This window comes from Pezoporus flaviventris, unplaced genomic scaffold (genome assembly GCF_033815535.1).
Source record: "Pezoporus flaviventris isolate CSIRO_AGI_PZ_B2104156 unplaced genomic scaffold, CSIRO_AGI_Pfla_v1 ptg000083l, whole genome shotgun sequence".
NCBI lineage: Eukaryota > Metazoa > Chordata > Aves > Psittaciformes > Psittacidae > Pezoporus > Pezoporus flaviventris.
In genome coordinates, this window is record NW_026892631.1 from 13,401,118 (window position 1) to 13,428,788 (window position 27,671).

Below are 27,671 nucleotides of genomic sequence, written 5' to 3' on the forward strand. Positions count from 1 at the left end.
ATTTGGTAAACAGAGGCAAACCATTTTTTCCTTATTCAGTAAATAAAAATTATAGCATACAGGCTAATAATAGCAACCTAGCAATTTTTAGTTTCATGCCATATGCTTTAGGTTATCAGCTGCACTTTGCATCTGTATTTTCAATTGTCTAAGAGCAGAAGTGACATCTTCATTTGGGAGCACAAAAATCAGGTTGCACATTGAAACAGTTTGTTGGGTGGTGGGTTTGCTTTTTTTGGGAACAAAATCCTCTACCCACAAAGCCTTCTTTTAACGTAGGCTTTGCATTCTGTACAATTAGCAGCAGGTTAAATAAAACTAAATATACCATGTATTTATGTGCAGGCTTCTGTGAAGGCTACTTCGTGTAAATAAGGCTTGATTACAGTGCACAGCTCCTGAAAGCATCAGAATAATATGATGCATTACTGATGGCCAGTTTCCTACTTACATTTTCTACGAAGCTAAGCTCTCTTTGGCTTTATGATCTCAACAAGCACACCTCCAGTTTTTAGTGAACACAGTCTGGTGAAAACTCATTGTTTGGAGAAGAAAGCAAGCAAGAAAGACTCCAGAGGCTGCCCAGTTCCGAGATCTCATCCTCTGAAAGCAGTACAGGGATGCGACAGAATGCATCCCTGCTGCTGGAAAGAGAACTCTGTGAGTGTAAATAGAACATCTCATTCGCACGGCGTATTTGCACAAGATGATAGAAAGCTGCTTCTACAGCACGACACTTCACTGGTGAGATGGAGAAAGAACCGAAAGGATTTCTCTTTATGAGTAAATGCTCAACTTAATGTTTTACTTGAAGACAGACCTGACTAGGCTGTAGACAATTTTCTCTCTCTCACAGGCATTAAGCATGCCATGAAGGGACTTTTTAACAAAGTTAACTATTTGATTTTTAACCCCCCTGACTATCAAGAACAGAATACAATTATTACTCCATTTAAAAGGTAATGACTCTTTATATTTAAGATCACAAAGTTGGCAAAACCGACACTTCAATAACAGAAGGTGATCATTTGCATTTCAAAATTCATCTATCTTGCTTTTCCCTCAATTAGACCAAAACATGTTGATTCACAGGTTCGTGCGTGTGTTTGTTTCTTTTTTAAACTTATTTATAGAGCAGAATAATGGCCCCCCTGCTAGGCTGGCATTTGCTCAAGTTTCTGCCCCTGTGAATTGAATCTGTTACCAGAATTTTCCCCCCCTTCAGAATACCAAGGCACATTAACCAAGAGATAAAGAGCTAGGTTGCTGATACCATCAGCCACCAGGCAGGTGGATAATGCGAGGGAATTTCTGTTAGTTTTTGTGGGGTTTTTTTGGACAAATACGTGATAAGAGTTCTCGGGGGGCATGGAGAGCAAAGGGCTGTTTAAACAGAAGTGAATCATTCTCATCTGATCTGCTAATAACTTTGTGTTCAGACATCAGCTGCTCAGCACTCTTTAAAATATTCAGCAAACAAAATTGCTATAAAGAGGAGAAAAGTTAAAGAAATAAACCACATAAACCTCACATTAGTCACCTGAACTGCATTTACGCAGCAGAAATTCACAGTTACAAGTGCTTAATTCTTCTTTAAAAGCAAATAGGTTCCTCTTGGCCAAACCCCCCCCAGTTTTACTTGAAGTGGTGTTGAGTTTATAGGGGATGATTTATAATCCATCATTTCCCTTGTGGGTTAGAGAAACAACATTTGACTTATCATAGGTGAACAGCAAAGATTTAGTTTGGCCATTAATCAAAGTATAGCACAGGCGCTACTTTTAAGCGTCTGCAGATAGCTTTGTTGTTGCAGTAGCTGGTTCAGCGTGAAGTTTATTTTTAATTGAGTAGAACTATGCAGGAGTAAAGAGAGTTCTCCAGCTTTACCAGCAGCTTCAACAGCACTATAACACCCCCCGACTCAGAGCTGTGAGTACAATTGTCGATATGCAAATCGTTACAAATAAATCACATCTCCCGTCTCCAGTTCTTAGATGAAGTTAGGCGAATTAGAGCCAGCAAGTGCAACAGCAAAATCCATTAATGGTACAATGCCATCTGCCGTCTGTAGTGGAAAAGTGCCACCTCCTGCCACAGATTTAGCCCTGCTTTTAATTTATGCACGATATAAAATGACAATAGCTATTTCATACAAAATTAATTACATTGCTAGCAGGGAACGGTATGCAGCTTTTTAAACTATCTCTTCCCTCATCTTTTTGACACTTCTCCGTTTACAATGTTTGCATTTGTGCCATTATTTTATACATGCACACCGAATAATCTCTTTTCTACACATGCAGTCCCATTGCTTCTCTGCTTCTCATACATTACCAAGCGCTGAGCAAGCCCTTGCTCTTCACCACGGCGAGGACCTGATCACTGTTTCTGTTCCAATACTACCTCATTTTGCATTAATACAAGGTTACAACCTGGGGTTCTAAAAGCCTCAAATACAAAATCCTACATGCGGCAAGCAAGCTCCACGTAGGTGGACCTCTGTTCACCCCTGGGTGTGAAAAGCTTCACCATTAATACATTACTATCCCTACACCCCTCCAGGAATTAGATTCAGATACATAAATTGTAGAATTCAGATTCCACGTTTACATGCAACCAATAAAGCAACTTAATATTTAAATATGTCCTGAGGCACTTCACTGCTAAGCACTTTATAACTTGTGCTGTAAAGAATTAACACCTGAAACCTTATCAATTAAAAAGATCAAATTGCTTCAAATACATCTTTACAACATTCACGTAATACAGCAAGTTTCCTCCCTGTTTTAAATTGAGCATCTCCTGCAATCTGTTTAAATTTCACACTCATCCTCCTTTTTTCTGCCTCCAAAACTTGCTCCTCAAAAATCAATGCAGAAAAAGAACTGCATCCCAAGACTCATCATCTGCTCCGAGACTCAAACACCAGCTAAGCATCTTCCCTTTCTTACATACTCTTAACAAGTGCATTTAAATAACAAAACATACAATAACATGTACATTACTATGCCTAAATCCTGTCTATCCCAAACTCACACCAAGCTATACACAGTGACAACATTTTACAAGCCAAGTTTCACTGCATCCTTCAGTTAGGAGGGAAAAGGAGACGGAAGGCTCAGCACCTGAGGTAGGGAGACACAGCACGCAATACTGGAAACACCAGGAAAATTCAGAGCAAGGCAAGGACTCACTTTGAGTCACTTTATTTAGTCACTGTGTTGTATTATGATACGTGATGAAATTTTGTAAAGATTACTTGCTCACCTCTACAAAACTATAACCCACTTGCCCATTTCTCTTAATGCACTGAACTAAAGCACAAGCATCATTTCAAACTCCTTATTCCAAGCAGCAGGTTGAGAAGCAACGCTCTCAGGATAATGGGGAAACATAGGTTTCCAGGGACATGGTACACTCCTTAAAATGAAAAATGATCATCCAAATAAGGGTTTTTTCTGTAATACCAGAAAGCAGAAAGGCCCCTAACATGATTATATTTTTAATACTGAACAGAAGTTCTAGAGCAAGATTTACCATCAGGAGTGGCACTATAAAGCTACTTTGGACTCCACCACACATCATCATCAAAGGTACAGGTACTAAATCACTGCTCACAATAGAATGACACTTGGCTCCAAAAATACATTTTATATTGCTAAATTACACCAAGCATTACTCTCCTATGCAAAAAGTAGCATGAAATAGCTCTACTAAAAGTACACTTTGCAGAGATAACATAAAGAAATATGAAAGAACCCCAGAGCAGTATCAATGCAGCCATCTTGCATATATCTAATATTTGCATCTGCAAATCTTAATCTTGCAGCTCACCAGTGACAGCCACACAAAGCAAAGTGCAGCTCAGGACAGGACAGGGAGAGAAGGCAACTTAAGCAAGAAGAGCCCGGATGGATACCACATCCATACTGCGAGGTGGAAATAAGGATGGTGCAGAAAACTTTGTTCTAGCATCTGGGGACTTCTAAATATGATTTCAGTTGCTCCCTATGCACTTAATTACTGCAGGAGTTGGCTGGTTGGGGTTTAAGGGGCAAAAAAAGCCTCTCTTTGGATCCTCATTAAAAGACGGAAAAATTAAGCTTTGACTTTCCCAGCTCATTAATGATGACAGGGTGGGAGAAGGCTGCACTCCCGTCTTTGCTACTATTCAACTAGGGAGCACTGTGTTCAAGGCTGGGTTAGGGAGGCAGGAAAATGCCACTTTGTAACAGGACATCATGTATGTTGGCAACCAGGACACATCTCTATCTAGCCACCACAAGAACTACTGGGATCCCCTGATTTTCTTGCTCTTGAATTAAAGTGGGGTGAGAGTGGAACACAAGAGCTGGGTTTGCTTTGATAGGTAAAAAGGATTGTTTTCTGTCATACCTGCCTTTTTGACTGGCACCTGAAGAGAAAATACTTTATTTACTATTTATCTCAAGAGCATTCAAATTCCTTGTTGAGATCCTAGCACTTTTATTCACAGAGAGCAGTTTCTTACTGTGCTTCAGTCGCAGGACCAAGTCACAGAATAAACACCTGATGCCACGCTCAGTTCAGAACTTCCATTGCCGATAACTTGGATTCTGACCTCTCCTGAGCCCATCTGGAGACTGAGCTTGAGGACTCGCGGCATGCCAAGCTCAGAGTGCTCAGCAGAAAGGGTATGTTGGCAGTTCAAATTCCAAATAAAGAAGAGAAACTGAAAAATAGCCACCCAGTACTCACTTTAACTCAAAGAGTAGGGGTTTAAGCTAGCTATGAAATTGCTTATAGCTTTATATTTAAAGAAACACCTGCTTTTTGGCTTTCGCCGTCATCTGATCACTACATGAGCAGAAAATAAATTAGAAAAAGAGGGAAGGCTCTGTTTCAGGTGCCATCCTTGCTATAAAAAAACCAAGAGATATTGATTTTATCACACCCCTGATTGATGAAACTAAAGAGCTCTCTAAACTATTTTAAAGCCCACTGTAGCTCATGAGAAATGTCAGAGGCGTCTCTGAGCATAGTAAGGGGTTGTCAAACTGCTATGTTGGGGTTTTGCCCCCATGTCCTTTGCATGCATAAATTTTTGCATTTTTAAGGCTCTCGGTATCACCTTTTCAGTCTGCCCCTTCCCTTCTTTGCTCTTTTCAGTTATTGAAAGTTATTGAAAGTAAGCGCAAGCAAACAAAACATTCCTCAAAGTTGCTTAAACAAGACATTCAATACAATTACTCTTTATGGCAACGATCTAACAAACACCACCACAGTTCAACAATAAAGCAGTTATGAGCCCTCCAGCTTTTCAAGACATTCAGGCAAGGAAAATTCAGACATTGCATGATCTCAAGCTCTATGCTATAGAGGCTCTGTGAGAAAATGAAAGCTGCTCATCTACTTTCCAAGTGAAACATTGTAGGTGATTGCTCTAACCTGGGGCACAGTACATTCTCTCTATGGCATCGTTGTCACAGGAATCTTCAACCTCCCTCCACCTGCTAAAATACGTTAGCTGAATGTGTCCTAAAAACAAAACGACAGGAGAAATCAAAACATTTTTCCCTTCCATTTTCTGCAGAAGTGAACTGTAATTACTCCTTTTGTAGCTAAAAACAGTATCATTAAGAATAATGGCATCATTAAGTACTAGAAGCTATTACTGGGGGTGAATTTGCTGCACTGATAATGAAGCTCTAGACAGGAAATGAAGATACTAATTACAAGATAAAACGCCTACTCAGTTAATTGGAAGCAACAGCGAATAAAAAGAAATGCATTTGCAAAAGTTCCTGACCTCTATCATTCAATAAGATGTTGTTTGGGTTCAAATCACGGCACACAATTCCTTCTCTATGTAAAGCATCAAGGGCTACAACCATTTCAGCTGCCCATCTTTGAATACAGTCCTCTGGGATATAAAACCTGGAGGTTATCGCTAATCTTTCGTCCAGGTCCTGGAAAATCTGATGTATTTCCTTCTCCCCTGCTACTGAGATTTTGTCTTCCCTCTTTGGTGCTGTCTTTTTACTCTCAGGTGCTGGTAACAAAGCTGAGTCTGCTTCCTCTTTCCCGAAGTCTTCAGTTTGATCTGAAAACAGCAACACTGCTTCATTTCTTAGTATGTCTGAACCCAAGCTCACATCTTGAGCCCCCGAGAGCTGGTTGGAAACAAACGAACTTTCTTCTTCACATGTCACATTTACGGAGCAGGCTCCAAGCCCTAGAAACAGATCCCCATCTTCTGAACTACCTACATCTTGGTCAGATGTAAAGAGAGTCCCAAGAGCTCCCTGAGTGACACCACTTTGTCCATCTGCTTCCTTGCAGGAAGCATCACCCACTTCCGGTGCCACATGATTTGGCTCTTGATCAAATGCTCTGCATGGCTCTGCAGAATTATTTAGCTGTAAGACATCAGGGGTCTCTAATAACTTTACTTCCAACACGTCCCTGTCAGTTTTTGTAAACTTTGTTGGCCTTGACACAGCTGCCTCTTCTGTTTCATCAGACAAACCAGGTAAGTTTATTAGGAGATCAGGCCTTCCTTCATCAGCACTATTTACATCATCAAAAGCAGCATCCTTAAAGGAGATAACTGGGACAGAATCATTCGAACCCCTGCTTACAGTGTCATGAGCTTTCACACCCATTTTGCTTTCTAGGGCATCCAAGCTTCTGTCATGATCTGGGACAGAAAACAACGGCTTCAAGGGCTCTGATTTCAGGTTATAGAATTTTTCTCCAAAATCAAGCCCCAGGAGCTCACTCGTGCTGTCTTTGCTGTCTATCCTGAAGAGTTCCATGGGGCTGTTCTTTGATTTAGTTAACGAGTCCAATATCCTAGTAGGGCTAGCTATTTCTGACTCACTATCCTCAATGAAAAGCTTTCGTTCCTGAGATGCAATCTGAGAGGTGAAACTCTCGCTGCCAACAACACTGCGTTTCGGTAAGCAACTTCTCTCTTTGGGATTTAGACCTTCGCTCTCCAGTTTAATCACTGGTTCCTCATTTAGAGAGCCAGAATCAATTTTTTCTTGCCCATATTCATTGCATAATGTTAAATAACTAGTAGTGCACTCTTCCTCTGAGCTGGATCCCGAGTCCATCCACTTGGAACTCTCTTGGCCATCTTCCTGGTTGCTGCTGTCATCCTGAGAGCTCGGCGTTAGGCTGTTCTTCAGTGGGACCACCTTTAGCACGCTCTCCCCACAGCTTTCTCTGGAATCAGTGCTGCTGCCAATTTCTTTAGGACTAGGTGTTGGCTGCTCCAGGTGAATTTTAGTTGCACTGGATGTTCTGGCTTCAGGGATTTCAAAGCTTTCCTCAGGACTCCTGTTTAAGAACTTACTGACATAAGACCACAGTTTTCCTCCTGCAAGAGAAGAGGGAGAGGAGAGAAAATCTCTTAGTTTCACTCACAACAGGATCAGTTTCATTGTGGAACAGGAAAATAACTTCATTGTCACAATACGCTGCATCCTTATGCCCACAGAGCACGCTGGATCCAGCGCCTCAGGAGGAAGTACTTACAGGGACCACAACTTGCTTTTCGAGCAGATTTGTATTATTGCATAAATATTTAAAGAGCCGCATCTGAGATGAAGCTGCCTTTTGTTCCTAACTTCAGTAAAGGCTCCTTTTAGAGTCTGCCTCAAGTTGCACGGTGGTCACTACTCTCCATCTGCTGTCTCAAAAGAAAGGAAAAACTCAGGAAGATCAAACGGTTTAGTAAATGGCTTAGTATCCATTGCCAGGTCTGCCTGTACTGAATACTTCTGTATCGCAGCTCCAAGCTCCTGAGCAACATTAGGGGAGATGGATTAAAAACTAATTAGCAAGTTTGGTAAGAGGAAGGGAATTACCTCATATTAGCAGGATATTCTCTCTCTGAAGAGATGGTTTTGCTAGTTAAATATGGGTGTTATTTCTCCCTTTAACTTCAGAACTCAAGCTTTTGCGCCTTGCTGCACTACACAAGGATTTATCAATATCAAAAGTTACACTGGCAAAGCAGTTCCTTCACCTCAAATACTCTAAAGCTACAGCTTCAAAGGCAACAGTTGTATTTTAAAACTACAAAATAGGACTCTCTCTGTTTCCAAATATTGTACAGATAAAAAAGCTTACAGACTAAAAAGCATAATTTGCACAAAACAAACTGAGATGTTACTGCATATCCTGCACATGCCAAAGCGTTCGGCCTAAAGCTAAAAAGCCACCCTTGACAACCTATGGAAAAATGCAAAGTCAAGACATTTCCGTTTAAAAGATTGTCCAGAATTCCTGGAAAATGCAGGAGTTCTAACAAAATCTTTGTAAAATAATAATAAAAACAAGTATCCACCCCACTGAGCAGCTGTAAAATTCTGATTGATTTTCCTTATTTTTTTCCTTATTTGGATAAAACAGAGTTTTCTATTTTTCCAAAATACAGTCTTTAACAGTTACTTTTAGACACTCTTTGTATCAGGAAAATTCCCCTAAAAAGTACAATAAAAGTATTTTTCATTGCCTACGAACAGGTTTCTGTATATTCCCAGGTATTTCAAGACTCACTTACCAAAGGCACAAAACCTTGAGGCTTAAAAAATGAATCTGACTGATTCACTGATCCCACTGAATGTGGGGTTTTCTTGCCCTCCATCCCCCTGGCTAAGACAAGACTTGGTTTTGAAGGGAGAAAATAACCCAATCTTGCTGGTTGTGATGAAACCACATATACTAAAAATAAGAGGGAATTCTAAGAGACCAAGGGCCCTGGCCCTGCCAGAAGAGCCCAAGGAGCAGGACCCTGCTTCTCTGAGAAGCAGCGAGTCCATGCAGACTCTTAAACCAGGGCTTCTTGCCTTGAATACAAGACGTTACACAGCCCTACAGCCGCGCAAAGGCAAAGCTGGGGCACTGTGGTGCCTTCTGAGCCCTGCAGCTTGCACAGGAGTTCAGAATTCCTGGGTTTCAACTGATCTGGTAAAAATAAAAGCTGGTCATTCCACAATTATCAACAATTCTTTCTCTGATATTACATTTGTATATTTATTCATGCTTTTGCTATGGAATGGCAAGGACAGAAAACAACAGAAAAGAGAATGAGGAAGAGCAACAATATATGTGTTTTTATAGATCTGGGAAAGATTTTCTTCTCTTTTCCACACTTTCATCTGTGACCAACTGATTTTCTTAAAGTAAGCGAACTGAAAGTTTTATTCAATTAGATTAGTTTTAGCAAACACTATAATTACTTTAAGCAAACAGTAAACTGGGCAAAACCAACTTTGCCCAGTTTATTAACTGAGCATTGAATTATTCAGGCTCTTTCCAAACAATAAAATCTCATTTGACAACCATAAACCACTGCATTTCATAAAACACAGTCTTCCCCATCCCACCTGCATTATATTTATTAGTACAAGTAGATGCTAAATAATTCCATCTTCATATTACTAGTGGTTATTATTTGTGCTTCACAAATGTCTTGTGAAGACACAAATCTCAGGTTTCAAAGGGTGTTCAGAGAACATGACCCACATAACTGCAGCTTTGGGCAGGGCCTGGCACAGCAGCACCTCAGCCTCCAGGCACAGCTTTAATGCAAATATTAGCATTACCGCTTCTTCAGACGCAAACAGTAAGAAAACATCTTTCTGATGGAAAGCTGGGTTGAGCTTTGATTCAGGGATGCAGAAAGCTCAAAACCTTACTTCTGTGATCTATTGCTGCATTTTCTTCCTGTCATTACTGGTGTGCTTTTACATGTGACACCTGAAAGGCTGTCACCGACCTAAACGTTTCATACCCCCATATTAAGGTAAGAAGTGGCTGGGCTGCCTGTCAGTATGAAAAGGGCAAGAATTATCCTTGCACAACTTAGCTTTTCACCTATCAAGAGGTCAAGCTGCTCCCAGGACACCTCCTGCCTTCTGCTCCCTCCGCCTCTCATCATCCAAGATTTCATGCAACCTCCACTAGTGTAGCTTAAGAAAGAAGAAGACCCAAGAAGGATTAAGGAATGAAAACAGATGTGTTGAGATCAGTCCTTTAAAACCCCACAGAAAAATGACTGGAAGAGTCAAGGGGCTCTGTGTTTTAGCACGTTCAATGTTTTCAGCCAACTTAAAATTTGCAAGAGACAAAATCTCTGTATCCTTACAGTATTCAGGCATTCACCCGACACCTCTGAAAACAGACAGAACTTGCAACAGCGACTCATTTGCTATTTGTAAATGTATCATCTTACCTTTATATTAAAAGAAACTGCCTTTATAATCACTTGGACTTAAAAATCACAGTGGAAATGACAACTTCCTGCAACTGCAATTCTGAGTGAAAAGCAAGTAAAAGCAAACAAAAACATTATTGCATCCAAATCTGTTTACATACAAACATTTCAAGTCTGGCCTCCTGGTCAAGCAGAAACACGTAAATAAATGCTGTTCAATAATTGTGTTCTATAGTGAAAAACAACAATTTCGTTCCTTTCTGAGAAAGTCCAATCCAGGGTCAAACAAGAGTGATATTTGTATCTGGGTATATAATTATGCCTTTATGAATGACATACTAATCATCTTTCCCCCTCTCCCCATGTGCTGGGTAAGATCAAGAAAACCCATTAGCAAGCCATGCTAATACAGTATCAGGAATCTGTAAAAAGTAAAATCACAGAAATCAGTCCACACAAGTAAGCTTCAGTCATTGTCAGATGGTCTAACATAACAAATAACTATAAAAGCTACTGCTTTAAGCTGAAGTTTATTAGTGTTTAATATGACTTCAGAAGTACAGTATTAACTAAGCAGTATTTTCTTCGACCATGAACTACAGCCAACCTAGCTCACACTGTCTGGCTTGATTAGCACATGAAAACCACCAAGTTCTACGTTCTTCTGCAGTTATTCAATGAAAAATTACTTATTAGAATTGACTTCACCACATTTCCAGACAAGAAGATGCAAAGACTTTATAGTGCATACCATAGGATAAAATGAAACCTAACAGATCAGCAAATTTAGCCTCCTAAACACGTTTTTGTTCTAGCTGACAAGGTAAATTGATGATCTCTTGGATTCTTCCTCAGCCAGTGCTCAGACACTTACTGTTGCAGCTTTACATCCTGAACGGCTGGCTGGCTAAGGAGACATATTCCAGAATAAATCAGTGACTTTTGCTAGCTTGGCCCATGAGTTGACTCTGAAGAACAATATACTCCAATTCCTGCAGAACCGGAATGCAGCTAAGAATGCAGTAACCACTGTGCTTAGGAAACTCCAAAGTCAAAGTGAACAATCCAGGCTTCCCAATAACTGTGACCGGATAGGGAAGAAATACAGAGTACTGAAAAACAACTGCTTGAATTATTCTCCAAAACTGGGCCCAGCTCTCTACATCACTGCATAAGAATTTGTTTGTGCCCAGAAGTACCAATCATAAGTCATGCACCTCATGTGAATTAATATTCTTCCTTGCTGGAAAAAGAACCACCTTATGGTTTTCTTAGAATCACTGCCCTCCTTTTCAGTGAGGACATGGTAAACTTCATGATGTTACTATACAATGACTACACTAAATTATGCTTGTACAGTTTCTAGGCCAAAAGGGAACCAGACACACAGGCACTACCATGATACACGAGCATTTCACAGCATCCCAATGGCAGCCACAGTGGGGTCACAGTGTGCACATGAATCTGAAGCTCGTCTCCAACCAAATCTCTAACCTGACAGTAGTTACTAACACCAGACTCTTACATACATGGCTGCTGGTGAATCTCTGAAACAAAGTTTGCTAGTTCAGGCAAAGCTCCCACTTCCCAATGCACGTTGAGAAAAAGCCATTATTTCAAAGCAGCCTCCTGAAAAAGACACTTGCCAGGGACCGTATCACCTTTCCTATGTTTTCTGAGTGCTGTTGAAAACCTACAGCTAGTACCATCTCCTCCCCTAAGGACAAATGCCCAGCTCTGCAAGCCAGAACACTAACACGGTGTTATCTCTCATTTCCTGCATGCAGCAAGCCTCTTCAGCATGAAGTTTCTTGAGTGCTCTCCAGATTGATAGGAACTCCAGCTTGCTCATGCTTAAAGAGATTTGACAGCTTCTAACAGCCACTTAAACTTTGATGTCCCGTGGAAGCCCCCGAGCCTATTTTTGAAGCATCTGTTTCTAAAATTTCTGGAGTTGGTAGTGCCAAGAAGAAGTGAGGCCTTATTAACATGAGATTGGCTCTCTACCACACTGGAATTTGCCAAGTGTTTTCCAACAAAGCTATAAGATAACTTCATGGACTTCCATGCTTCTGTGACACTGCTGAAGCCTCCATCTATGGCCATGAGAAAAGTGTGTAAGAGAATCCAAGACCTCACTCACCCAATTTCAAGCATGCAGTGGCATAGAATCATAGAATGGCTTGGGCTGGAAAGGACCTTAAGATCATGCAGTTCCAATCCTCTGCCACGTGCAGGGATGTCTCACCCTAGAGCAGGTTGCTCCAAGCCATGTCCAGCCTGGCCTTGAACACTGTCAGGGATAGAGCAGCCACATCTCTGGGCACCCTGTGCCAGCACTTCAGCACCCTCACAGGGAAGAACTTCTGCCTTAGATCAACCCTGAACTTCCCCCGTTTCAGTTCGAAACCATCACCCTTTTGTCCTATCTCTACAGTCCCTGATGCAGAGTCCCTCTCCATCATCCTTGTAGCCCCCTTCAGACACTGGAAGCTGCTCTGAGGTCTCCACACAGCTTCTCTTCTCCAGGCTGAACAGCCCCAATGTTCTCAGCCTGTCTCCATACGGAGGTGCTGCAGCCCCTGAGCATCCTCGTGGCCTCCTCTGGACTTGCTCCACCAGCTCCATGTCCTTGTTATGTTTAAGACACCAGCACTGCACACAGTGCTGCAAGTGGGGGCTAACAAGAGCAGAGTAGAGGGGCAGGATCACTTCCCTCAACCTGCTGCTCACACTGCTTTTGATGCAGCCCAGCACATGGGCAGTTTCAACCAACACCCCCAAGTCCTTCTCCGCAGGGCTGCTCTGAATCAATTCTCCGCCCAACCTGTAGCTGTGCCTGGGATTGCCCCTACCCATCTGTAGGGCCTTGCACTTGGGTTGGTTGAACTTCATGAGGCTGGCACTGGCCGCCTCTCAAGCGTGTCAAGGTCCCTCTGGACGGCATCCCTTCAATTACCCTTACAATTACCCTTGTAATTTAAAGAATGAGTGCTACTAGCAAAAGACTCAAGACTCAAGACCATGAGTGGGGTGAGCAAGACTAGTCCCTGCATATAATAAAGCATAACAATGTATATAATGTATAAAACATATAATAGCATAACTATTTTTATTTATGCTTTATTCATGTAGAGCTAGAAAATGAAGCTCTTCTCCTGAATCATTCCAGCATCAGTCTCCTGGGACAGGGTCAGGTGCACAGCTCATGCAGTTCTAGAAGGAACACAAAACTATTGCCCCAGTTATGGATCCGGGATCAGCCCCTATATTTGCAATACACTTGTTATATGCATTCTTGGGCAATTTACCACTTTGTACCCTAGCTATCCCTCTGTAGAACAGAATATATCACTCCTTTTGCTTTCCTTCTGCCTGTTCGGAGCCCTGACAGCAAATTCATGAAAGCAGGGAACTACCCTTAAATAATTAACCTTACTAATTCCCTAATCATCAGGGAAAAGTCCTTATAGCACATCATCATTTGTGAATGGCTTGTAAACAAGGATAGAGGTGAATCCATTTCCAAACTGCTGGCTGTTTTACCAGAAAATGAGGGAAAACCCTATGCAGTTTGTAACTTGTACATGTAAGTGTCCAAGTCAAGTGAACCCTTGTATCATGTATTACTAACAACAGCCCTCACCCACATCAAAATCCCTTCTGGTCCCTGCAGCTCTCCTCTTCTTTCCCAGCACAGTCCTGCATCCTCTCTGCACTGCTTCCCAGTTCTTTCCACAATCCCTACCCCATATCCTGCTTCAGAGCTCTCCCTGTAGAAAGCATTTATATCTCATCACACCTCCTCTCTCAACCCCAGCTCAAAATAACCCATGTCCCTGCCATGTCTTCGCTTGCACAGCTTTGACCAACAGTGGGGAGAAAGACAGCATGAGCTGCAGCTGCCTCCCAGTACGTGCTTGCTGCCTGGACAGCCAAGAGGAGGATGTTTGACAGACACCACCTTCACTGTTGGCAAAACAAACCAGTGGCCTGAGGTGCTGCACACAGCCAGTGTTGCACTAACCTGATTTAGAAGGCACTCAGTAAATTAAAAATCCTTCCCCCACAGAACTCAAAACGTGTTACAGCCGATGTTGGTAACAGCAAGTCATTCAGGTGAAGCACATTTCACTGGATTTGTGACCATGACGGCTAGGAGAGAGTCATTCCTTTTTAAGCACAACACTCCATCCATCCCAAATGTTAAGCTGAGGTTTCAGTTCTTAAACAGAAGAGCTCCCATCATGCAATGTCTCATTTTTTCTCACTATTGTCGCAATTATCACTTCCAGGAGATCACCTCTGTCACTGGTCACATTAAAGCCTTCCTTAAAACTTCTGTTCTCTCCATTTGACCACCAGTCCACCCAGATTCTACTACTTCTTCACCCAGTTATCCATCTGTCCTGTTCTTCCTGAAGAGCAAAACTGTAGATCTTCAGAAACTGCAGAAATACCAGGAATTATCATTTTATCCTGCCTCTTACCCTTTGACTATGCCAGCCTTAAGCAGTTTGTATCTGACACGGGTTGAGGGTGGCGTTTTTGTTTGGTTTGGGGTTTGTTTGGGACTTCTTTAAACCTTATTTCTCTGAACAAACTGTACCACCTTATGTGGAGATTACAGTTCAGGTGAGAGCCTCCAAGTTATTCTGCTGAATTACACACACCTCAAGGAAAGCAGCATTGCACAGAGCAGCACTGTACACCCTCGAGATCACCATCAGGCAGTACTGTAACGTGAGGCTTTTCTTCATGCATCACTGGCCATGGCAAAATGAAGTCACACTTAGCAGGAACAGTCATTCACGTTGCAAAGTGAACTTTAACTGGCCTCATGTGACAAATTGTTCACGAAAAAGCCAAAATCTAAGTTATTGGGGGGGGGGGAAGAAATAATATTCAATATAATAAAATTACCTTCTTTATCAGTTAGCTTAGTTCCTTCACATCATCCACTCTGAGTTACTAACATCTCCTAAAAGGGAACTATTAGCAGTTCCCAGATTTATATTCTGCACTCATTCTAAACATGTACGGATAATTACATTTAGGGAATATTTAAATCCAGGTGTTAGACAAAAAAAATCAAAATGCAATTATTTTGTGCCACCTGTTCCCTGTACATTTAACAGGAATTTTAGAGATGGTTTGAAGGCACAACTCCGTGGTTCTGCTTTGAACTCCCATGTGATGCCTGTAGCTATTTTCTCAGCAATCCAGACCAGAATAACTATGCAATATTAACCAATGGGCAAATGTTCATGGTTTTTAGCAGAGAGTTACTAAATTCCTGTGTAAATACTTGCCATTTTAACTATAATATGCTGAAAAGATTTACTAGCCAAAGTTTACAACAGTAGCCAAAGACTTTAGTTCTGAGAGACGACTGTAAATACTGCAGATAGCTGCTGCAGTCAAAGCACTCCATCTCCTGTAGAAAATAAACAGTTGGAAGCTTTCAATATTGCTACAATTCAAGTAACCCACCAGGATTTGAGGCCATTTGAAAGAGGAATCAGATCCGCTGCAGAATGAGGGGGAAACAGGGAGGGAGACAGAGGATGGGAGTGGGGTGTCTTACACGACATCTCCTAGGCACACTAAATATGTTTTAATTGGATGCACAAGAGATTAATTTGATAATGAAATGTTCCATTGATTAAAACTTAAACCTTTGACTCTTTCCAACAATATACTTAAACGAGAGACAAACCTTCTGCATGCTGTAACACGAGGAAGACAGACTCCTCGGAGATGATGTACTTGTGCAGACACACCATGTTGGGCACGCAGCGGGGGATGATGGTCGTTCTGCTCCTGCTGTACTCACTACTTTTCCTTAGACCCTGACAGAGAACAAAAAGGTCAGTTGTACCCTCAGTTGCCTTTGGAGCCTGCTGTGCTCTGTGTTTATCAACCAAACTAATCTATCCGAGTTACTCTGGGCTTCAGAGAAACCACTCATCTGCTGCTCTATGCCCCTCGGTCCCCCGAGGCTGTGCTGATGGCATCTGGCGCGTTTCCAGAGAACAGAAGATGGCACAAAGCTGCCATTAAAATCAATTACATGGGTCAATGTTTTTATTAGAATCTCTCTCAAACTAAGTCATCAGGATGACACTCAGTTATTTCCCTGTGACCTTTCTTTAAAATTTGATTTTTGTGTGTGACCAAAAGACACTATTACCAAAAAACAAATCCAAGTTCTACAGACAAAAGAGTGCCTCAGCCTTACAGGTAACCCTCACGTTTCCATTGCAGCACCACAACAAAAAGGAAAGGAAGGATTAGTCTCCTTGAGAGGTAATGATTTTTTGGGAGGTAGCACAGAGATGAAGTTGCCAGAAGTGAAAAAATTGATGTGGGAGGGAGAAAGGGAGGGGAGAGAGAAAGAGGGGGAAAAAAATTAAGTCAATAGTGTGACCTATTACAATATTGATAAACATAAGCAGTTAAATGGGAAATTCAATGTTACCCTATCTGCCAGTAGACAGAGTGAGCTTCTAATACACGATCTTCACTAATAATCCTTTCTGAGGAACAAACAGGTTTTTCTGTACCCTGCACATACAAGGCCAGATGCACAATGTTAAGGCAGGGTTGTAAGCCAGACCTGAAGTTACAAAACGTTAATATCCAATTACAGCGCTGTGTTTGGGACAGCAGCTTTTCAGCCCTTTCTCCCATCAGCAGTGGAATTCCTGTCAGGGGGAGCCTGAAATAATGGCCACGGTAACAATGCTCCTACTAAACTAATGCTCAGCATCACAGCTGCTCTGAGCATATTGTGATCTTGATCTGAGCGCTTTCTGAAACACAAGAGTAAGGTGAAAAATGTCATCCTGACCAATAAACTATTCATTCATCCCATCGTTCAGTAACATTAAACTCCGTTTTCACAGCCTATTGATGTAAAACATAGGAAAGCAATTCTGAATAAGACCAGTCGTCCATTTCATCCAGAATCTACTTCAGCCAATCTCATATTCTTCAGCCAAGAGAAGACCAAACATAAAGCGTTGCGGATGTACTTGGGCTAAGGAGAATTTTCACCTTCAGCAGCAGCCTGCACATGTCCTGAGACACAGGGCTTTACAGATGCAAGCCCTGCAGCGCAGTGATTCTTTACTGAAGCCTGCTAAGGTGTTGGCCTCAATAACCAGCAGCAACTCAAGTGACTAAATAGCACATCTGGGCACTAGAGACACTAAAAAGAAAGGAAGGGAAAGCAGCTGAACGCCAAATACAAAAATACCAGTGGGCTTAATAGGGACGCATGTATTAACATCATATAACACAGGGATAACACTATACCTTAGATGCAAATGGATCTTTGTGTAATTTAGGAGGCCAAACTGTTTAGAGGAGCAATAAAAGACTTTACCCACCTTCAGTATAAAAGTCTGCTGCGTTCTAGTGTCCATCACAAGCAAAACCTAAGCAAAAAGTATTCAGAGAAATATTTAAGATTCACGTAAGTTAACAAAACACAGTTCTTCAATTAAGAATATTCAACATTAGAAAGGAAGCCATAAGTAATCATTAAAACACAAACAGTCTAGAGCCCTGTGGCATATATTTGTTAACCAGCCTTTTGTTAGAAGAGAAATATGATTGAGGATATAGATCCCTAGAGAGCTAACAGAATGTGCCCCAATTTCCAATCAGCTAACTTGGTTAACAGAAAGAATGAGCACTTCATAATTATAGCAATAATCTAGCAGAACCCACTTTATAGAAATGCAGTGGTAGCAACACAATGAAGCACAAACAGCAACCTTCACAGAGCAGTACCTATGTCACTGTGCTGAAGTCCTCACTGTACCTACTTTCCTAGTGCATCACTTTTTCCCCCCATCAGGCTTCCCCTAAATCAAATGGGTTGCCTGCCAGTGGGTTACCAGAGTGGGCTTTCGTGGGTTGTTTCGGGTTTTTTTCCTCAGGGTGGTTACATAACTGCTTTCCAGGAAGCTAAGCTAGAAGCTGGCCACACAAGAACGCTTTTATCACCTGTGTAGTCACTGCTGTGACATTTCTCCACTGGTGTTTTCATTTTGCAGCACTCGTAAGCCATAACAGAAATTGCTGCAAGGAAGTCCCCTTGTGCTGCTGTAAATTGGTATTAACGTAACAACACCAGCAACAAAATAAAGTGGATTTATTTAGGGAGAAAAGAGTGGATGGGTTTGCTGCAGAGAGGAGAACACCACCAGCTGCAGAGAGCGTGGGTTTCTGTTCACAGTGCATCACCTCTACTGAAAGCACTTCAAACACAGCACCAATGAGCGAAGTATTAAAGAGCAACTACCCTCTTAGCAAGCTCCATTTATTTATGCGCTGAAAACAAAAATATACATATTTGGGAAACGGCATCTTTAGGGAGCTGGAACCCCCGGCATCTCCTTCTTGGAATCACCCTGCTCAGGAATTGTTTTCAAACTCCAAGAACACAGATGCACTTGAAAAGCACCAGCTGCAAGACAGCCACAGCAGCAGCAGCACAAGCACAACCCTCCTCCAGCAGCAAGGATTTACAATAGATGTTGTTTATTTACAATAGATGTTGTAAAGTTCTAGCCTAAACACTCACAGTCAAACCAAAACATTTAGGCTTCAAAACATCAAACACCTAAGGGGCTGCAAATGCCAGCACTAGGGTTGAAAGACTTTTGAGTTCAGTATACAAGATGCAACAACTCCAAGTCAATAGGATGCAGTGAAGACCAAGCCATCTCGCACTAAAAAAAGCTTTCTTGCAGGGGAATGACATGTCTGGTGTAACAAAGTGCTGGATTCATCAGGAGAGGAGGTCTCAGAGCAGGGTTGCACTCCATCTCAAAGATATCCTTTTTTACTAGGGTTGAACCCACATTTAAAAGCTGTTCTATCTCTTCTGGAAAAAATAAATAAATCAACAGAAGCTGGTGTTTCTGGGACTTTTTTTGACAATGACACAGAATTTTCATGTCAAGGATATGGTAAAGGAAAAGGCAAATGTCCCCAGGCCACTGCTTGCTGAACAGCTTCTCAGGGCTCTTACCTGGGCCTTCCAGACACAGCGGAAACCAGGGGAATACATAACTGTAAAACCGGTTTTGTTACCCTTGCTTAACCAGAAGGTGTTAAAATTAAAACCAAACCCAACCAACCAAGAAAGAAAACCAAAATAACAGGAGAAAAAAGAAAAGCCACTTCACAAGAGGTGCCAAAAGAAGACCGAAAGGGTTCGGAAAGGACTATGCGCTTACAGTCACTTTCCTTCTCCTCCCAAGTTTGTTTGTAACTAGCCACTGTTCACATTGAGGCAATAAATACGAGAACATATGTGATTTTTTTTCTCCAAATGTGCCCTTTGACTGTCAATATCTCCCAAACAGGTGTTGGCTAAATGATTATAAATTGGCCTCTGGATACACCTCTTCAACTGAGCCGTACAGGACTGGCGATAATATAATTAGACCTAAAAACATCAGGCTGGTGAATGCTTTCCATCTGTTTGGCAATAATGTTTAGTTAACAATAGTCTTTAAAAGAAGCACCTTCAACTTCAGGTCTTAAAGTTATTTATGGGGCCATTCTTAACACACCAGCACTCTTGCTAACAAGAGCTTTAGCCACTTGGAAATTATTAGCCATACGGCTGTATACGAAAAGGAATGGCAGCATTTAACATCTGTATCTCTCCAGATTTACAAGCACCAACCTCATTTAAAGTCATTTCTTAATGAACAGTTCCGTGGTCTGTATTAATATTATAGTTGCATGCACAAAGATCATAAGGAGCCAAACATTTTTTTAATACCAACAGTAGGCCAATCAGTAATGAAGCTGTCAGCATAAAGGACAGAATAATAGCTTCTTTAACCCTCAAACAGGATTTGTTCATTTGTAGAGTAGAAGACACCAATTTAAAAACTGCTCATGGGTTTGCTCACCTTTATAAAGACAAAAATCTAATTTGGTCCTAATTTGATACAATTGTCTTCCCAATAACAGGCTCCTAAAGCCATCTTTTATTCCATGATAAAACAACTGCTATAACTAAAACTGTCATGAAATAATTACCTTTGATAGCATACCTTATTGCACAAATACAATTAATGTATTCCTCCCTTTCATTTTTCACACTTGCTTATCAGCACTGTATTAGCATATGGCGTACAGAACAGATTACTGAGCCCTCGCCCTATAAGACAACATATAGAATGACTACCACTAACGCGACTAAAGCAGACAACAGGTCCCTTTAGGGCTAGCTTCATCTGTCCTTCTATTACAACATCAAAATGAAAGCAGCAGCTACAGTTTTATAACTGTAATAACAACAAATAGTATCGGTGTGCCTTTGAGGTTAACTGCCAACATGGGCGAAGCAGTCTCACTAACCAGCTTCTTTCTTTTACCTTCCCATCAAGCATCAGACTTCCCTGCAGTGAGGATCATCTCCAGCTCCACTTCATTTCATGGAAAGTTATTTCTTTGCTGATTCAATAGTGACCTTTCTGCAAGACTCTCTGTCTCAAAAGGCACTCCAAGAAGCCCAGGAAGAGCCATAAATGTAACTTTAGAAATCCACCTAGTGATGCTCCATTTGGCTCTGACAGACTGCAGACATGGGCCCACCTAACCAAGAACCTGCTTCAAGGGGAGGCAGCCGGCACGCATATCACAAAAAAGGTGGTTTAACCAGGTTCACCAAATCATTAAAGGACCTCACGAATGAACAAATCACTATCAGAAAACTCAGGAAGGGGTAAGAGCAGGAACAAGATGGTCGCAAGTATATTTGCCTGACGTTTTATCACACATCCAGAGCAGAGAAACGTGAGCAGCTCTTGGACGCACCACCAGGCTCCTGCAGAAATGCAGTAACAGTAAACCTGTCACTGACCCAAATGTCAGCTTACTCTCATGCTTTACAGCCAATTTCTAGATAGTAGAGCTACCCCAACAAGCCCTTCCTGTTTGCATTCCTTCACACTTCTCCCCATTGCAAAATGAGAGTGCTTCAGTAACTCTTTTTCTAAGGGTTCTTTTTAAACTGCAAAGGGACAATTCTCCACCCCAGTGGCACAATGGGGCAAAACAGGATTCCACGTAGCATTCCCTGTGGCATAACACTGTTCTTCTCTGAAGCAGATCACAGAGATGCTCACATTAGAGTAGGCTGCTTCTAGCTCACATAAGCTGAGGGAGCCTGTTTCACTGATGATGACCACTGCAATATTTAATACCTCCTAACAGGGAGCTGTTGGCTGTAACATTCAGCATCCTGTCTTGGAGGGGAGGGAGAAGAATGCACAACAGGGCATTCCTAGGCACTGAGTAACTAGGCTGTGACACAAAAGGAGACAAGGCAAAATCCTATTTACAATACTAATGTAGAGTCAAGGTCTACATACCACGGCTGGCTTCTAGGGCACTTTTGCTTACTCATCCTTGCCCTGTTTTCCTGCACTGATGACAACCTCAACGTGGCCAAAACCACCAGCAGACAAGTAGCAACTGCCACAGATAAATATATAATGTAAATAAGTGTCTTCAGCAGCACAGACATCCCTATTTTGCAGAAGCACTTGAGCTCTCGGGCATATCCCAAAATACAAGCCAATGCAGCAGTGCTGCATGGCAGCATCTCAGTAAAGTGGCAGAAAGCAATACCCCCCCACACCCCGTGATGCCAAAGAGGATTTTCTACTTGTGATATTTAGGGTTCTTTTCTAAGTCAAGGGTTAATTCTGATGCTGACAGCAGCTACTTAAAAAAAAATTAGCTTCTTAGATTTGATTTACAGTGTATCCAACGGCTTCATGGTAAATAAATTAAACTCAATTCAATACAGTAGGTACAATTAATTGGAGAAGAATAAAATAAAACCTGCCTGGTAAATAACCCTAGTCTTGCTTTAAGAAAACAGTTCATTTTAGGATCCTTTAAATGCACAGAAATTAGCAAATGTTTCGGTATGCTAATTTTTTTAATTAAAAGATATTTCTGCAGTAAAAGCTCTTTCATATGCACTACTGATTCTTCATCAAACGGGAAGTTTCCAACTTAACACCACTATAGCCGGTGGCAGCCCGAAGGTTTACCATCTGCTGCCACCCAAAGTCACGGTGGCCACCTTCAGAACATATGCATCAAAGCCCTGAGATAAGAGACCGAAGGAATACTGCAGAAGTCAGCATAAGGGGAATCACAAACCCAGAGGCAGGCAACAGGCAAGTCACTGGGAAAAAAGGACGTGCTGAACCATCAGTCACCCCACCGAGCACCCAACCAAGGTCGCAGGGGACAGCACTGGAAGAACTAAGGACTGCTCTAAAGGCACTGCTCTCCTGCAGGGTGGCTTTGACATGAAGGCAGTCCTCTGTCACACTGCATACATTTGCTCCCCCAGTTCCCCTTTCTTTTCTTTTTCCCCTCTCTACCCCACACACAGCATCTAATACTGACTCCTTTCTAGTCTTCACACTATCAGGACGTGCCATAGAACATACCTGTGCTTCTCATTTACTTGAGAAGGTTTCAACACTGACCAAAATAAGCACCTTAAAACATGTTGGCTTACAAGAATGTGACTTTAAAGTCACTAACACAGGCTGAAGAATACCTCACGCCTGATCAAAGAAAATGGAATAGGATCTCTTACTGCAGTACCAGATACCAGAAAGGTTCTGAAGACACACCAGAGCTAAGGAATTACTTTAAAAACAGCTCCATTCTGTTATTAAATTACTATTCTACACTGAAAACACATCAGGTAATAATGTCACCAGTGGCCCATCTAGCAAATCTGGTCCTTAGCTCCTAAGAAAAAGCACTCTTACCATACAATTATAGAATGGTTTGGCTTGGAATGGACCTTAAGATCACACAGTTCCAACCCCTTGTCACCGGCAGGGATGCCTCACACCAGACCATGTCACCAAGGCTCTGTCCAACCTGGCCTTGAACACTGCCAAGTTCTCTGGGCACCCTGTGCCAGCACCTCAGCACCCTCACAGGGAAGAGCTTCTGCCCTAGATCTAACCTGAACTTGCCCTGTTTCAGTTTGAACCCATCACCCCTTGTCCTATCACTGCAGTCCCTGATGAAGAGTCCCTCTCCAGCATCCTTGTAGCCCCCTTCAGACACTGGAAGCTGCTCTGAGGTCTCCACACAGCTTCTCTTCTCCAGGCTGAACGGCCCCAAGTTTATCAGCCTGTTTTCATAGGCTATATTCTCTAGCACAAGTCCTACAAACTCGAAGATGTATCAGATGATCACCCGGGATTCTTCTCCTTGCATATAGAGCTGGAAAATCCTGTCATAGGTAGTGACAAGACAAGCTGGTCACCCGAGTCTAGCGTGAGTACTTTGGACTGCAAGAAAACCTTAGCAGGGGCTGGCACAGAGCAGGATGCCACACTCAGGATATGGTTGTGGTGACAAGGCAGAAGCAGGGGTGCAATTCCCCCCCCCCCCCCCCCAGCTGTGTCCTGTCAAGGCTTCCAGGATTAAAAGATCCATTTAACACAGGTTTACTCTTGTCACTTTTCAGATTACACCACCCGGACTCTCGCTCGTCTCCTTCTGTTGTTATAAAAAGATTACATTTGCCTAATATGTATGAGAAATGTGATTATCGCTTATCCTTGTACCTGTGCAATACGAATTATCTTCAGTTTGCAATTATTCCTCCTTTCAAACCATTATTCTACGGAACTTAGAGCTTGTATATTCTGTGACTTGCAATAATAGTGTACTTAAAAGACAAACGGTGCAGCTTTGAATAATGCAAATGCTAAGAAAGTAGCATAGAGTCAAACTTTGAAATACTTTTAGCTGGTTGGTAACAGAGAGGAAAGTCCACTTTCTTAGAGCAAACTAAAAGCTGGCCAGTGAATGACAAATGGTGAAATATTAACCTAGGAAATATATGTGGCAAGTTTTACTAGAGAATACAGTTTACAGCATGAAATGCCACTCAGCATCACCAACTGATCGCCTGGCACAAATTATGGACTGAGCAACTCAGTAACAGTTAAGACTAACTTAAATATTAAAGGTTTAAAGGAAATTACCTCTAGACATTATTTCTTTCTGGAGGCCTGCACTGAAATAGTCAGTAATTTAGTTTCTATTTTATAAAGGGAAGGGCAGAGTCCTAAGAGTTTACCCAATCTTAGGACTCATGTCAGGTGAAACAAAACATTCACTGAAGTCAAAAGAAATCGTGAGATAGGGAAGCTAAAGAGAAACTAAGGGTTATGACAACAGAACACTCAGAAATGTTCAGACTGGTACAAATGGAAAGACTTCAGGAAAACAAGCGGCAGGGGTTTGGGGACAGAGAAGATGGGACAGGAGTCGAAGTTGGGACAGAGAATATGTTTTGAAGTTGAGCAAGTTTTGTTACTTGGGGCTTGAAACGTGACTGTAGCTTACAACTAATCCCACAGCGACAGGGAAAGGAAGGCAGTGAGCCAAGAAATCAGTTTTGACAACGACCCTGTAGTTGATTTGATTTTGTAAAACTTGGCAAGTCACTCAAGAAACTAAAGGGTTATCAAAATATAAACCAAGCTCTTGAAAGCTTATTTATTTGTATTAACAGTTACTGCTATTACTCAGTTTCAGATTTGCAACCATTTTTGCCACTGCTATTTTCCATTATGCCCTGTTTGGATGAGGAAACCTTGCCAGTCAGGTGAATTCACTATACCCTGTTTACAGACAGTTTCTATTTCAAAGCACCATAATGAAACAGGAAAGAAAGTCTGGACTGGATCGTGTTGTTGATTACAGCTCCCTTTCCCCCATACCCCTTATATACACCCAGCCACTCATTCGAATCCGTAAGATGATCTCAAGAAACTTGGCAGTGTGCACCTGAGAGCCAGGAGAGAAGAAACATCTGCTACTGACAACTCAGTTTTACAACTGCAAAAGTCCTTATGTCACCTCGAAATACAATGTTGAACATCGAAGTTTTTAAGTGTTATTCACGCACCACACACACGCTGCCATAAACCGAGCCCATTTCCCCTATCCTCTGATTAAACTCCATTAAAACTAACCATAACCTGATTTGAATTCAGCTACGGGGCTGCAGATCATGCATGTGAACTCTACATATACTCTGTGTACTTCTGCTTTTTGGCACTTTCACTCATCATGTAGACAAGTAGTAATCACCCTTTCTAAATAATTAGTAACACTGATTTGGTGGTACTGCCTCTTTCTAAGGTCAATTCATCCAAATGTATTACCATCAGACTTCTCACCGTAGCACGACAGCCACAAAACATAACCATGGCAGGGGGGTTGGAACTAGATGATCTTAAGGTCCTTTCCAACCCTGACTATCCTATGATTCTATATTCAAGATGAACAGAATTACTTCCAGTTCTTCAGAGAAGTCATTTATTTCTAGAATCCTCTCCAGAAACTCAGAAAATTTTAGCAAAGAGAGTATTTTATTTTCTAAGGTTTCAGATTGTATAACAGAGCTTAACAAACAGCGTATTGAACAACAAGCCCAAATGTACAGACATCTGTGGAAGGACTGATCACAGTCACACCAGTGCCAACACAGACAATGTGGCTTGATGGGGGACCAAGGGAGGGGATAGAAAAGACATAAAAGACAGTCATTGGTTACAGCAGCATAGTTATTACTTAATGCACTCTGCTTTCAAGATGAATCTTTAAATTGAATGAATCTAAATAACAGAGGGTTCTAAGGAATAAGAAATTGGGGTTGAAACAGCATTGTGAAGGTATCCAGCAGCACCATAACAAAGTCGTTTCTTTAGGGGCCAGTTATAGCTTCAAAGCAAAGATTTGCCTGGGGCAGAAACTCAGCACAGAATCTGCAACCTTGATTTTTAATTAGGCAAATTTTGAAAGCAAAACCTACTATTCCAAAAAGAAGTTTCCTACTTCAACCTACATGAACTGATAAAATAATTGACCGTTCTACGTTGGTGATAATAGTAGGTAAAATATTTAGATATTAGCCTGTTTTCAGTGTGGTACCTGTGGTAACACTAACAAGAGCTTTGCTGCCCAATCAGCATGTCAGAGTCCATAACATTTGCAGGACAAAAGCCACCCTGATGATTACATTAAACCTCTGTTTTCAGAAACCTACTCACCAGTAGGCTTTTCCCATAACAAACACATAAAATACCTGCAAACACCACCTAGTTAACCGTTGACACCACAAAGTGAGCAAGCATAGCAGCAGTAGGATGCAGGAAACCTGGTTTCCTTACATAAAGTGTAAGCCCTCTTGGGTCTAGTAAAATAGCTGGACTTACAGCACATCCTTTGCATGAGAGCAGAAGGATGGGAGGCAAGGCATAGATAGGGTCATCATTCTATGACCTTTCATGTTTTAGAGAGTCTAACAATGCTGAGATCTCTAACTCAGATTCAGCACAAAAGGGTCAACACAGCAAAACTTGTTAAGGCGACAAGGAAGGTGGAAAGGCAGAAAAAGAGGGAAAGATGCCACACTGGGAATAAGCTAGGCTAAAATTAAATGCCTAATCATTCTGCCTAGCCTAAAATAGTTTGAAAAACCCTGAGTTTCAGGTAGCAAGAAGCATTTTGTCTGTGAAAATGAAGCCAATTCAAAACACTTCAAGACGCTTCAAATGAAGAACAAAGACTGACATTACTCTGAGGGAAGGCACTGAACCTTTCAGCATTTGATGGAGAGCAGGTTAACAGCTGGTTTTCTCGAGGCAGCACTGAGGCAGACAGACACCACTCGGGGCTTCAAGCAGCAGCAGGAGAACAAGACTGCAAAGCAACCACCACCATTTTTAAGACAGCGTGTTTAAGCCAGTCTTGCACAGGATTAGGCAAGACAGCAGTTAAAATATGCCAGTTACTTTCCACACACCCATTTTCTGCTGAAACCAAAGCAGCTACCACAGGGTTAGAACAGGAGTTCAGGCAAAACTCTGTGATGCTGAATCTGCTACAGACTTGTGACCAAAAGCACGGCATCTTCAACACTGGCCTTGAAAATCAGAATCCACTTTCAAAAGCAAACACCCTCTGTCATCTACGTGTCTCCAGTGAGGATACTTCCACATTTATTCAGATTTCTCCGTGATGCGAGCTTCAGGGCACTACATAAGCAGAGAAGGAGGCAAAGAACAGTGATGGTGAGGAAGGAGGTGAGATGGTGCTTTAAACCAAAGGCAGGGGCATAGTCTCCAGCACACAGATACATGTGCATACTTCTGTTTTATATTCACATGCATTTTGCATAGGCATTATAAACCCAAGTAAAAGATGCTCTGAACATCTGGGCTTAAAGCAGTTTTTCATTCACCTCACAACTTTATGAACACCTTAAAATAGATGAAAACAAAAGGCAGCATACTCAGAATAAGATGAAGTTCATAATAAGGAGAATCTGGAAGCATGGATGCAGAGTACAAAGACACCAGAA

The 27,671-nt window shown here is 41.8% G+C and overlaps 1 protein-coding gene across 15 annotated transcripts in view; it reads right to left on the reverse strand.

The window, feature by feature from the left end:
• Positions 1-27,671, reverse strand: part of RPS6KC1 (ribosomal protein S6 kinase C1) — a 91,486-nt gene that overhangs the window by 12,486 nt on the left and 51,329 nt on the right. For 14 of the 15 annotated variants that reach the window (XR_009747240.1, XM_061475426.1, XM_061475422.1 and 11 more), the window contains 4 exons: positions 17,605-17,652; positions 15,930-16,062; positions 5,789-7,366; positions 5,428-5,517 (listed from right to left, as the gene is read on the reverse strand). Coding sequence is in view for 14 of the 15 variants with exons in the window: in XM_061475426.1 (XP_061331410.1) it covers positions 5,428-5,517; positions 5,789-7,366; positions 15,930-16,062; positions 17,605-17,652 (1,849 nt within the window). In the remaining variant the exon portion in view is untranslated. The remainder of the gene's footprint in view (positions 1-5,427; positions 5,518-5,788; positions 7,367-15,929; positions 16,063-17,604; positions 17,653-27,671) is intronic. The other variant, XM_061475425.1, reaches the window with a different exon arrangement.